Here is a 12,971-nt window from a genome sequence, read left to right as displayed (position 1 = left end):
TCATAAACATGCTGAGTGAACAGAAGACAAAATAACTACTATATGATTAAACTGATATAATTAATACAAAGTTCAAAGGATAGGTACAACTTCCTTTGACAGATGAATGGATAAATTGTGATATCTATAAATGGAGTACTACTCAACAGTAGCAAGGTATGAATGCAACTACATGGATCAATCTCAACATAATTATACTGAGTGAAAGTACTGGATAACAGACTATACCCTGTATGATTACATTCATATAAAATTCTAGAAATGGCAAACTAACCTAAATGTCAGAAGCAAATGAGTGGGTGTTTAGCAATGAGGGGGAGAGACAGGGGCAAGGAGTTACAAAGGAGATGATGAATATGTTCACTACCTTGGTTGTGGTGATGGGTTTCATGAGTATGTGTATATGTCAAAATTTATCAAACTATACACTTCAAATATGCAGCATACTGTATGTCAATTATACTCCAATAAAGCTGTTGGAAAGAAGAGAGGAAGGACGAGGGTAGTAAGGGAGGAAGACAGGAAAGGAAGAAAGGAGCAAAGAGGAATACAAGAGGGAAGAAGGGAGCAAACCAGTAGGGAGGAGGGGCTGAGGGGAGGAGAGAAACTGAATGACTGACTTAGGAAATCAAACTTTCTGGGCCCCGATTTTCTTATCTCTAAAATGGAAGTGAAACTTTTGATAGTGAAAGGAGGTAACTAATGTATGCAAAATCCATACTGCACAGTATATGTTTATGTGTCTATCTTTTCTTCCTTCCTTTCTCGTTCACTCCTTCAAGAAATATGAATATCTAATTATGCCAGGCTATGTACTAGGCACCAGGGTAAAGAAGAATACTACATACTTTTCCCTTTATAGGGAAACACAGAGACAAATTAGAAAATGAATCATTATAAAATGTTATAGATACTGCAAAGAGATATATGATGTTGAGAAATACCATAATAGGTATTTCTGACCTAGTCAGGGAAATGAGGAAAAGCATCTCTGGAGAAGTGACCACATTGCTCAGCTCTAAAGAACAGGTGTTAATTAGGCAAAAACAGGAATAAGCATGTATAAAGCCTGGACTGGAAGACGTCTTTCAATAAATGGCCAATGTCTCTGGAAAGGAAAGAATAAGGATTCTGGCATGAACTAAAGCTTGAAAGGTAGCTTGGGATCAGACCAAGATGTTGGCAGACTTACCTTAAGAGTAATGGGAAGATTTCTAAATCACTCAAACCAGAAAGGTAACAAACTTCATTGCAGTTTAGAAAAATCACTCCAATTACAGTACAAAGAATAAGGTGCAGGGGAATAAGAACGAATGTAGACAGATCAAAGAGGAGCTACTGTTGGGGCGCCTGGGTGGCTCAGTCAGTTAAGCGCCCAAGTCTTGATTTCGGCTCAGGTCATGATCTCAACACTTTGTGAGATTGAGCCCTGCGTTGGGCTCTGTACTGACGGCATAAGCCTGCTTGGGATTCTCTGTCTCTGCTCTTGCCCTGCTCATGCTCCCTCTCAAAATAAATAAATAAACTTAAAGAAGAGGAGAAAAAAAAAAAAAAGAGGAGCTACTGTTGCAGTTCAGGCAACAATGACAGCTTGGATCAGGGCAGTAAAGTCAGAGATTTATTCTGTCAAAAAATCCTTACTTAGGGCCTACGAAGAGCCAAGCACTCTCCCAAGCTCAAGAGATGGAGTAATAAGCAAAAACAAAAAACAAAACAAAACAAAACCCCTGCCCTTGTGCCTTGTGGGATTTATATTCCAGAGGGGAGAGACAAATAAATAAGTAAAATATCACACACCTCATGGTTTTAAGTGCTATGAAGAAAACATTAAAGTAGGGAACTAGTGGAAAGAAGGGTTGGTTGTCTCACTGCCCAAAGAATCATAAAGGGATTAGATTCTGGACAAGAAATGGTAGATTCTGGACATCTTATGGTAACTGACATAAATAGGCTAAAAGGCCTGATGACAACTGCCCTGAATGTCTCAAAGTAGTTATAGTAGTGATGCAAATGTTGGGGGAAAAGGAAGGCCAGAGGACATGCCAGGAGATGCAGCATTCTGAGGCCTCTTCTTTACTCCTGCCAGTGATATTGCAGAAGCTAGTGAAGGACAGTTTTATCCATAGCACTTAGAGCTTCTAGATTCTCTCTTTTTTTTTTTTTTTTTTTTAAATTTTTTTTTTTTTTTTAACATTTATTTATTTTTGGGACAGAGAGAGACAGAGCATGAACGGGGGAGGGGCAGAGAGAGAGGGAGACACAGAATAGGAAACAGGCTCCAGGCTCTGAGCCATCAGCCCAGAGCCCGACGCGGGGCTCGAACTCACGGACCGCGAGATCATGACCTGGCTGAAGTCGGACGCTTAACCGACTGCGCCACCCAGGCGCCCCTCTAGATTCTCTCTTACCTCCAAAAGAGAAGTGAAAGCCAGAAGAGGACTGGTCTTACATAAAATAGTTTGTTCCCCAATTCCTATCAGTTGGTAAACTCTATGACAGCAAAAGCTATGTCTTTACTCCTATATTCTCAGAATCCAGACAAGTGCCTGGCACACAGCAAACATGGAATATATATTACTGAAAGAAGAAATGAATGGGGTATTGTTTATTTTTTTAAGTAACCTCTATACCCAATGTGGGGGTTGAACGCACAACCCCGAGACTCAGAGTCACATGCTCCATCCACTGAGCCAGCCAGAAACCCCAATGAATGGAGTATTATATCAAAAGGCAAAATATTGGGGCACCTGGCTGGCTCAGTGGGTGGAGCATGTGACTCTTGATCTCAGGGTTGTGTGGGCAAGCTCCATGTTGGGTGTAGAGATTACTTAAAAAATAAAAGCTTTAAAAACAAACAAACAGGGCGCCTGGGTGGCGCAGTCGGTTAAGCGTCCGACTTCAGCCAGGTCACGATCTCGCGGTCCGTGAGTTCGAGCCCCGCGTCGGGCTCTGGGCTGATGGCTCAGAGCCTGGAGCCTGTTTCTGATTCTGTGTCTCCCTCTCTCTCTGCCCCTCCCCCGTTCATGCTCTGTCTCTCTCTGTCCCAAAAATAAATAAACGCTGAAAAAAAAAAAATTTAAAAACAAACAAACAAATGAATAAATAATGGCAAAATAGCCCCATATTACTAAGATAAAGATTTTAAATGTGCTCATATAGGGGCGCTGGAGTCACTCTGTCACTTGAGCGTCGGACTATTGATTTCGGCGCAGGTCACGATCCCAGGCCCGTGGGATTGAGACCCATGTCAGACTCTATACTAAGCACGGAGCCTGCTTAAGATTCTCTCTCTCCCTCTGACCCTCTCCCTGCTTGCACTCTCTCTCTCTCTCTCAAATAAAAAAATAAAAAACAAAAACACGTGCTCATATAAAAATCACAAACTGGGCCTAGCCACAAAATAGCTTTAATCAAACCAAAATACATTGATTGTAACAGTTTTTAAAGTATTATATTCTAAGAGTCTTAAAGAAAATCACATTTTACAAATTTACAGAATGGAAAAATATATACTTATATTTTTTTTTAAATAAAATTACAGGAGCACCTGGCTGGGTCAGTAAGTAGAGCATGGGACTGTTGATCTCTCAGTGTTATGAGTTCAAGCCCCATGTCGGGCATGGAGCCTACTTAAAATCTAAATAAATAAATGTTTTAAAAGTTATAATAATACATAATTAAACTACAAATTCAGAAAAATTTTCAATTTATTTTAGTATGTTTAATGACATGTTTGTTTAAAGAAATGATAATATTTTATCCCACAAAATTTCTCAATTTTTCTATTGTACCACCTTGCTAGCTCTTTCAACGAAAAACAGGTATATATATTTAAGCAGTGATTTGCAAACCAGGAGTGTGGCAATATTATTTGGAGCCACTATTTAGCCCTCAGCATGTAGATGCCAGGTAACTACTACTTTAAAATATAACTATAAAAGTGTACTTGATTATTTTAATGCAAATCTAACTAAAATTTTCCCATCTCTATTCTAAAATTTAATTTGATGATGAATTGTTAAATGACTTACCAAAAAAATACATACCTTTCTCTCACAAAATCTGCTAGTTCTTTCGTTGATATCTGTCCATGTTTCATATTATGGTAAAGGACATCAAAGCCACTATTTTTTTCCCCCTGAAATCGAAAAAGATTTTTAGTTTAACAAACAAAAAAGATCAAAATGACCAAAACGACTTACGAATAACCCTCCATTAACTAATATGCAATGCTAATGCTCAGGTGAACTATTTCTCCCTAAATGAACCATTGCCGCTCCTTGTATGACTTCAAATTATATGAAAGGAAAACTCTACACTTTGATGAAGTTTACAATTTATTATACATATACACACATTAAACACACATGCACACATTGTATAATCACTCAAAAAAGTATATTAAATGAAACTAAGTCTGAAATTTTAAGAAATAACATGCAGCCTAATTTAGAAAAGATAACCATGTATCTTTTTAAATACATCACCAAATCCCATTTCAATTCCCTTAATACGCACTAAGGGATTCCTGATTATGTAACAAAGAGTCCCTGTTTTAAAACAACTAAATCCTGGGACACCTTGGTGGCCCACTTGGTTGAGTGCCTGACTCGATGTCAGCTCAGGTGGGATGGAGCCCCGGGTTAGGCTCCGTGCTGAGTGCAGAGATTCTCTCTCCCTCTCTCTATCCCTCTGCCCCTGTCCCCTGCTCACAATGTCTCTCTCTCCCTAAAATGAATAAATTTTAAAAATTAAAAATTAAAAAATAAATAACTAAACTTGACTTCTGGGTCAAGATAGCCTATTACTAATCACATAACCATTCAATACCACAAAATACTTTATAATCACGAACGTAAATCTTTCAGTAAACTTAAACAACTTGAGAGGTGAGAAATTTTAAAATTTTAATAAGAGAGTAGTAACACTCATTGGCTAGTCCTCTACTAATGGGAAATTAGCAGAACCAGACCACTACACAATCCTAGAAAACCTTTACTGCCATTTAATCCAATAAATGCTAAATTAGCAAGTCACAGCAAAGAAAACATTAGAAATACCAATTTTATATATGAAACAAAAGACTCAATAAACTTAGCTCAACAACTCTCTTTACAATTAGTTTTTATTTTGCTCCAGTGAAAATAAAATAATAAAGAACTGATTATATTTGTTGGAAATAGAAAGCAATACAGTAAGCAAGAATTACACAATATGAAACCTAATTTTTTTACAGCTCACTGAAAACAGGAAACTGGAATTCCTGTTATACTGAAATGATCCCTACCAAAGTTGTAAACTAATACAGAAAGTAATTATTTTGCCACATATACAATAAAATGTCCTATTTGTAATGAGATAATATAAACAATACACTCGGGACGCCTGGGTGGCTCAGTTGGTTAGGCGTCCAACTTTGGCTCAAGTCATGATATGGTCTGTGAGTTCGAGCCCCAGGTCGGGCTCTGTGCTGACAGCTTGAAGCCTGGAACCCGCTTCAGATACTGTCTCCCTCTCTTTCTGCCCTTCTCCCACTTGTACTCTGTCTCTCTCTCTCAAAAATAAACATTAAAAAAATTAATTATAAAAAAATAAAAAACAATATACTCAACATTTTGAACATCAATTTCTTTTTACAAGTAAGAATATAACATAAAACCAATATCTTTAATGAATCCAAAGATACCCATTTGGTTTCTATAATTTTTTATGTTTAACATAAAGAAAAAAGTTATTATTTAACTTTGGCTTTTTACTTTCCATGGGTTTTTCATGCAAATTTATTCTAACCATAAGAAGAATATTCTCTGACATAACCATTATCCCTAGTTTATGTAAGCAAAAATAACATCATAATGCAGATTAGTAAGTACAATTACAGACAAAATGATGAAGGACCTGAATCCTCAAAGGGATTCATTTGATTACTTGAATGCATAAATTACACATAATTACCTATCCACCAACTTCCAAAATATAGTCATGAACTCTAAAAACAAAATGAAACTTAAATTCTAAAATCATAAAATCAAAAGTCTGAAGCTCTCATGCCCCAAAGTTCTCAATAGACAGCTACTACTAATCATTTGCATATAAATCTAACAAGTCAGGTTACCTGGGTTCCCAATATGCATTATGCATATTCATTATCATATTCAAATTGGAAGCGAATTAGGAGTAAAAGGCTATTCAAACAGACACACAGACTATTAGAAATACTCTACCAGTTGGGAGAGAGCCAAAGCATAAGAGACTCTTAAAAACTGAGAACAAACTGAGGGTTGATGGGAGGTGGGAGGGAGGGGAGGGTAGCTGATGGGTATTGAAGAGGGCATCTTTTGGGATGAGCACTGGGTGTTGTATGGAAACCAATTTAACAATAAACTTCATATATTAAAAATAAATAAATAAACAAACAAAAAAAAATACTCTACCAGGATTACAAGGTAAAAAAACAAAACAAAACTTTTTTAAAAAGAGATAAGAAACTGGACACCATCTAGTAACTGGGGCAACAAGGTCCTGAGCGTTTTGCCTCACTGTAACAGTATTTTTTTATGTTTATTTATTTATTTTTGAGGGAGAGAAAGGTAAGAGAGTGGCAGAGAGAAAGGGAGACAGAATCCCAGCACACAGCCTGACACAGGGCTCAAACCCATGAACTGTGAGACCACGACCTGAGCCAAAACCAAGAGTCACTTAACTAGAAGTCACTTCACCAAGGATGTATAACTGACTACGCCACCCAGGCACCCCTCACTGTTATAGTATTATAAACATTTAGGAATCAAGTAAAGGTTAAATTACATTTGGAAATTTGGGTTTTAATCAAAAAGTCCTTTAAAGAGTAAGCTCTTTTTTGGGAACTTCAGATATCCAAATAGCCTACTAGTTAAAAATCCTAATAGAGGAAATTATGAATATTAATCTATTTAATATGCAATACAATATTAATACAGTATCAATAATATACCTTAAGAAACAGTACTAACTACTCCATCCCTCAGGTCTTCACTTGGAAAGACAAGGAAAATTCATTCTAATAAGGATGTGATACAGAAGAACCCTGCCTCAAAATGCACTAACAACTAAATATAAACACATATTCACATATAATGAATATGCATAAACACATGATTACAAATCCATTTGTCATTTCTTCTTATTTTCGGATTTTTCATTTACTGAGGTCAGAAAACATGAGTCTAACTCCAGGCACTATTCATTAACAATTTCACAAACCTATTAACACAAATATTTATTACTCATGAACTTTAGCACAAACTAAACAAAAATTTTACTACTTCAAATGGCGCTAGTGTGTAGGGTGATCTCTCTCACTCCACACACACACTTAAATACAAATAGACCTTTTTTCTAAAAAAAAAAAAAAAATTTCAACGTGTCTGACAAAGAACCCAAATTGTATTGTCCCTTGCCAAAAACTTACTTTACAGCTTTGATAACAGATGACTAAATAAATACTAAATACATAGACATTTATATGTCAAAAAATACAGCAGAAGACAAGACCCCTGGAGCTGAGGTCTAGGCCCATTTGGCTTCAGTGTCTTCACCTGCACAAAACTGAAAATTCTGGTGAAACAGGGAGAGACCACTCTTAAAAAAGATAATTGTAACTCATTGTAATTCTGCCACCATTTAAGATCACCCCAATTTTTTTTAACCAGAAGTATCTCCACACAGGTTCTGAAATTTTATATTAGTCACCAACGTTTTTAGTAGATGGCTCTAATTCAAAGAAAAGTAAAATAAGAAGTATTTCTGAACTGCATATCCATTTTATCACCTTAGACCTTGAAGTGGATATGTTCTTCTCATTTTCAATACAAATTTTTTTTTCTTAACAAAATCTGTTAAGCAAGCAGAACTGGCTTTTCCTTGACTACAAATACATGAATGTACAAATAATTTGACAACAGACTTTTATTATCAAATAGAACTATGTCTAAAGATGTCTTCTTATCTTCAATATTTTACTAAAACCGTAAATATTCATGCCCTTTGATTCAGCAATCCCACTTTTAGAAATCTACACTACAGAAACACACACACACAAAGATACATGTGGAAGAATATTTACTGAAGTACTATTTATAATAGTGAAAAATGGAAAAAACTCAAAGACACCCATTAATATTACTGGTTACGTAGGGGCACCTGGGTGGCCCAGTCAGCTAAGAGTCCGACTCTCGACTTTGGCTCAGGTCGTGATCTCACGGTTCACAAGATCAAGCCCCCCATCAGGCTCTGTGCTGACAGCATAGAGCCTGCTTGGGATTGTCTCTCTCCCTCTCTCTCTGCCTCTCCTCACGCGTGCATGCTCACTCTCTCTCTCTCTGGCAAAATGAATAAAACTTAAAAGATATAAAACTGGTTAAGTAGATGACAGTATATCCTACAAAAAAATACAGTATTTTTTAAAAGACTACAGTAAAAAAAAAATTGCAGATTTTTAAAATTCTTAAAACGGATAGATACACTGTCAATGGAAAAAAGCAAGACACAATTACCATGACAGCCCAAAATAACCTAATGTAAGGAACAACTTAAATGTCCAGCAACCAGTGAATAAAATGACAAAATAAGGTATATCCATACAACGGAATATAATTCAGCAATAAAAGAAATAAACACTGATGCATGTGACTTTATGAATATATAATCATCTTAAAGAAATCAGACACGAGACCATAAATTGTATGACTCCGTTTATATGACATGTCTAGAATAAGCAAATCTGCTGAGATAGAAAGATTTAGTGAGTTGTTGGGAAGGGGAGGTTGTGAAGTAGGAGGTGAAAAGAGGTACAGGTTTTCTTTGTGATGTAATGAAAATGTTTTAAAATTGACTGTGATGAGGACTACATGTCAAAAAGCACTGAACTGTACACTTTAAATAAGTGAACTATACAGTAAATAAAACATATCACAATAAAGCCATCAAAAAGCTTAGGCAAATATTTTTATCCATTTCAATCAAATTCTTGCAGAGAAATTTTCAGTATTAAGTGACAAAAGCAACTATTAACACTATTACTGGTACAAGGAAGACAATTCTTTTGAATATTTACGCTAAGATAGGATCTTTTTTAATCTGCTGGTCTCAATGCACTTTACAAAGAGGTGGCACATTCATAAAAGTCTAATGACTGTGCCCTGGGGCAAACAAAATCTTGTTATAATCTGGTATAAACAAGTGTTAAAAACCTTTGAATTAATTCTTAACATGAAGAAGAAGGAAAAAAGTTTTATTACCCTTTGAAGATGTTTAGTCCAGAGTCATACAAGTCCTTTAAGAAACCACAAACTTCTGGGGAACCTCGGTGGCTCAATGGGTTTAGCTTCAGACTCTTGACTTCGGCTCACGGCATGATCTCACAGTTCCTGGGTTTGAGCCCCACGTCAGGCTCTGTACTGACGGCTGGGGCCTGAAGCCTGGCTGAAATTGTGTCTCCCTCTTTGTCTGCCCCTCCCCTGCTCATGCTCTGTCTTCCTCTCTCTCTCAAAAATAAATAAATAAACATTAAAAAAAAAAAAAAAGAAAGAAAGAAAAGAGAAAGAAAACACAAACTTCTGGGGTGCCTGGGTGGCTCAGTGGGTTGAGTGACCGACTCTTGATTTTGGCTCAGGTCATGATCTCAGTTAGTGGGTTTGAGCCCCACACTGGGATCTGCACTTACAGTGTGGAGCCTGTTTGGATTCTCTCTCTTCCTCTCTCTCTCTGCCCCTCCCCAACTCATGCTCTCTTTCTTTCTTTCTTTCTCTCTCAAAATAAGTTAACTTAAAAAATCAAAAAAGAAAACAAAAACCACAAATTTCTCAGAACCTATTGTCTCTTCTTACCACTCTGACTACAGTTAACAGTTTATCAGTCCAGATTCCTTTTCCCATACATATAGTAACATGTTATTTTTTTTTAAGTTTATTTATTTTGAGAGAAAGAGAGAAAGAGTATGGGGGGGGGGGGGCAAAGAGAGAGAAAGAGAGACAGAATCCCTAGCAGACCCTGACACGGGGCTTGATCTCATGAACCATGAAATCACAACCTGAGCAGAAATCAAGAATCAGACGCTTAACTGACTGAGCCACCCAGGGGCCCCATGTTACTTTTTAACATGAAAATGAGATCACATTATGCATAGTTTTGCACTTAAGGTCACCAAGTCACTGGAAATATTTAGGTTTTTTTCTAGTCTAATTTAGAATCTACAAGTGAGACATACTTGAAATTTCAAGTTAAAAAGTTTGAATACGTCATCAAACCTACTTTGGAAACTCAAAGACATCTTTTTCTGGTTGACTTTATAACATCACTTTATACTTTAAAATTTTTTTAAGGAGATATGAAATACAATCTAACATCTTTCCACTTGAAGAAAAAATAGAACTGTTAATGTACCTGGGTTTTTAACATCCATGAACAGCAATAGTGGAAAAGTACAAAGCTATATAAGTCCTATAGATTTTAGCTAATGGTTTGAAACTTCTCCTTCAAAGACCTTTTAAGAGCAACAGTAAATTAAAAACTAAAAACAAAAAAACTGGATTATCTCTCACTTTTGATGACTCCAAGATCTGGAAAACAGGCAGAAGATGGGGTGCCTGAGTGGCTCAGTCAGTTGAGCATCCAACTTCAGCTCAGGTCATGGTCTCGCAGTTCTTGAGTTTGAGCCTCGCGTCGGGCTCTGTGCTAACAAACAGCTCAGAGCCTGGAGCCTGCTTCAGATTCTGTATCTCCCTCTCTCTCCCTCTCCCCTGCTCATGCTCTGCCTCTCTCTATCTCTCAGAAATAAATAAATGTTAAAAAAATTTTTTTTGAAAAAAAAAAACAGGCAGAAGATAGTGTATAATCAGGCTATTGATTAAACAGCTGATTTTACCTAGTTCCTTTTTATTAAAAAAAAAAAAAATTGGAAGGGGATGAAACGGTCAGGAGGTGCTATCACGTGAATAGCAAATAACAGGCCTAACCTTCCTCTCAACCTCAAACCGCTTCAAAAGTAATAAATAAATATCATCACTTCCTACCACTCTACATTTTCCTTTTGCACTAGCTCTTATGTAAGCAGTTTTTCTATAAGTAAATAGCACATTTAACCACAAGCTACAAACTCTTTTAGTCAACCTTCTATTTATACATTGAAATTTTCACACATGATCATCAGAACTATTCTACAGAACTACTGGCAAGATGTTTTTAAAGAAGAAAACAGTGATTAAAGATGTAAAATGAGCATTGCTCAGCAGTCAGAGCAGGCAGGTACAAAAGTCACTCAAACACATCTGTTGGTTGGCTGAAGGAAATAAATCTTATTATATTAAAAAAATTATTTTCTAACTCCTCAGATACTCCCTAAACTTTTCAGTTATAATTCACCTTTTCCAGTTAGTTAAATCCTTAAAGCCATCTAATAGATATTATAGGGATTCAACAAAAATAACAAAAGCAAACAGTTGTGAGATAATTTTTTTAGAATTTTCAAATTCTCTGTAATATTCTTTAAAGAATGTAATTTTAATTACCCTCAACATGAAAAAATAAAACAATTTCAGGTTTCTCAAAAACTCTTCAATCTGTGCATTCAAAGGCATTCTTAAAATGACATCTCTCGTTCATGTTGTTAAATCTTCAGTCCTCATAATTCATAAATGAAAAAAAAAACTGAAAATAACCTAAATATTCAAAGTGGGAGTAGTTTTAAAAATTACCTATGCATTCCATGAAAACCTATGAAAGTCACCGCAAAGTATTTTCAAAGAATACTTAATCGTATGAGAAAAATACTTGATACTTGTTTTCATTTGAAAACACCAAGCTACAGAACAATACAGCAGAACCTATTGTGAATGTATGTATGTGTGTATATATATATAAATATATATATATATATATGTATGTATTTTTTTTTTTAGATTTATTTTTGAGACAGTGCAAGCAAGGAAGGGGTGGGCGGCAGGGGGTGGCGGGTGGGGGGTGGGGAACAGAAGATCTGAAGTGGGCTCTGCACTAACAGCAGTGAGCTCGATGTGAGGCTCAAACTCATGAGCTGGGAGATCATGACCTGAGCCGAACGAAGTCTGAAACTCAACCGACTGAGCCACCCAGGCACCCAATGAATGTTGTATTTGGAAAGAAAATCTTAGAGGATACAGGGAACAGCGATACATAATTTTAATTTTCTTCTGTATTCTGTGTCCTACCTATCCCATAATAATGGTCATATAATTAAAAAGGAAAACTATCTTCACTGGTTCTTGTTTCAACCAAATAAAAATTAACACTTAGTAGTTTTAAGATCCAGCATCACCAATTTGCTTTACATATACTGTACCCTCCTATCTTTTCCCTGAAGTCAAGCAAATATGCCTGTCATATCTTTCATAACTTTTACTTCTGCAGTTCCATCAAGGAGCATGTGCCTGACAGAAGTGATGGACTTGTATGCCTCAAATTCAACACACAGTTCACTAATCATTTCGCAATTTAATCCTCTCAATCTGGCTATCCCAGCAATATTCTTTAGCGATTTTACCAATAGATATCATTTTAGGCCTCAGTTGCTGTTGTACTGTTTTTGTACACGCCCCCCCCCCAATCTGACCAATTTATGCTTATCTGGTGACCAAACTGCTACTAACATTCCTCCAACTCTAGTATTCTTTCATTTTTCCACACTAGATAAAGTGAAAACCAAACTTTTATTCCAAGTCTCCATGGCACCATATTCCTATACGGATTTTTTAGGGTGCTTCTGTTAAATGTTTTAGAATTGTGAAACCAGGATGGATAATCTCAAGAAAAAGAACTCAAAAACTACTTCCACGGGGTTTATGCTAACCAAATGCATGATGATAAAAAAAATACCTGTTCTCCCATGCTTTCACCTAAACAAGTAGTTCTGAAAGGATTAGAGCATTTAGGATTTAGTGTGCAGTGTTAGAAAAGAA

At 36.3% G+C, this 12,971-nt stretch overlaps 1 protein-coding gene across 4 annotated transcripts in view; it reads right to left on the bottom strand.

The window, feature by feature from the left end:
• FCHO2 (FCH and mu domain containing endocytic adaptor 2) overlaps positions 1–12,971 on the bottom strand; it is a 139,782-nt gene that overhangs the window by 102,086 nt on the left and 24,725 nt on the right. For all 4 annotated transcript variants that reach the window (XM_045061947.1, XM_045061949.1, XM_023257315.2 and 1 more), the window contains one exon: positions 4,047–4,138. In XM_045061947.1, coding sequence (XP_044917882.1) covers positions 4,047–4,138 — 92 coding nt within the window. The remainder of the gene's footprint in view (positions 1–4,046; positions 4,139–12,971) is intronic.

This window comes from Felis catus, chromosome A1, assembly GCF_018350175.1.
Source record: "Felis catus isolate Fca126 chromosome A1, F.catus_Fca126_mat1.0, whole genome shotgun sequence".
In the NCBI taxonomy this organism is placed as follows: domain Eukaryota; kingdom Metazoa; phylum Chordata; class Mammalia; order Carnivora; family Felidae; genus Felis; species Felis catus.
The sequence above is the reverse complement of the archived record's forward strand: the minus strand, read 5'-3'. Positions and strand labels throughout refer to the sequence as shown.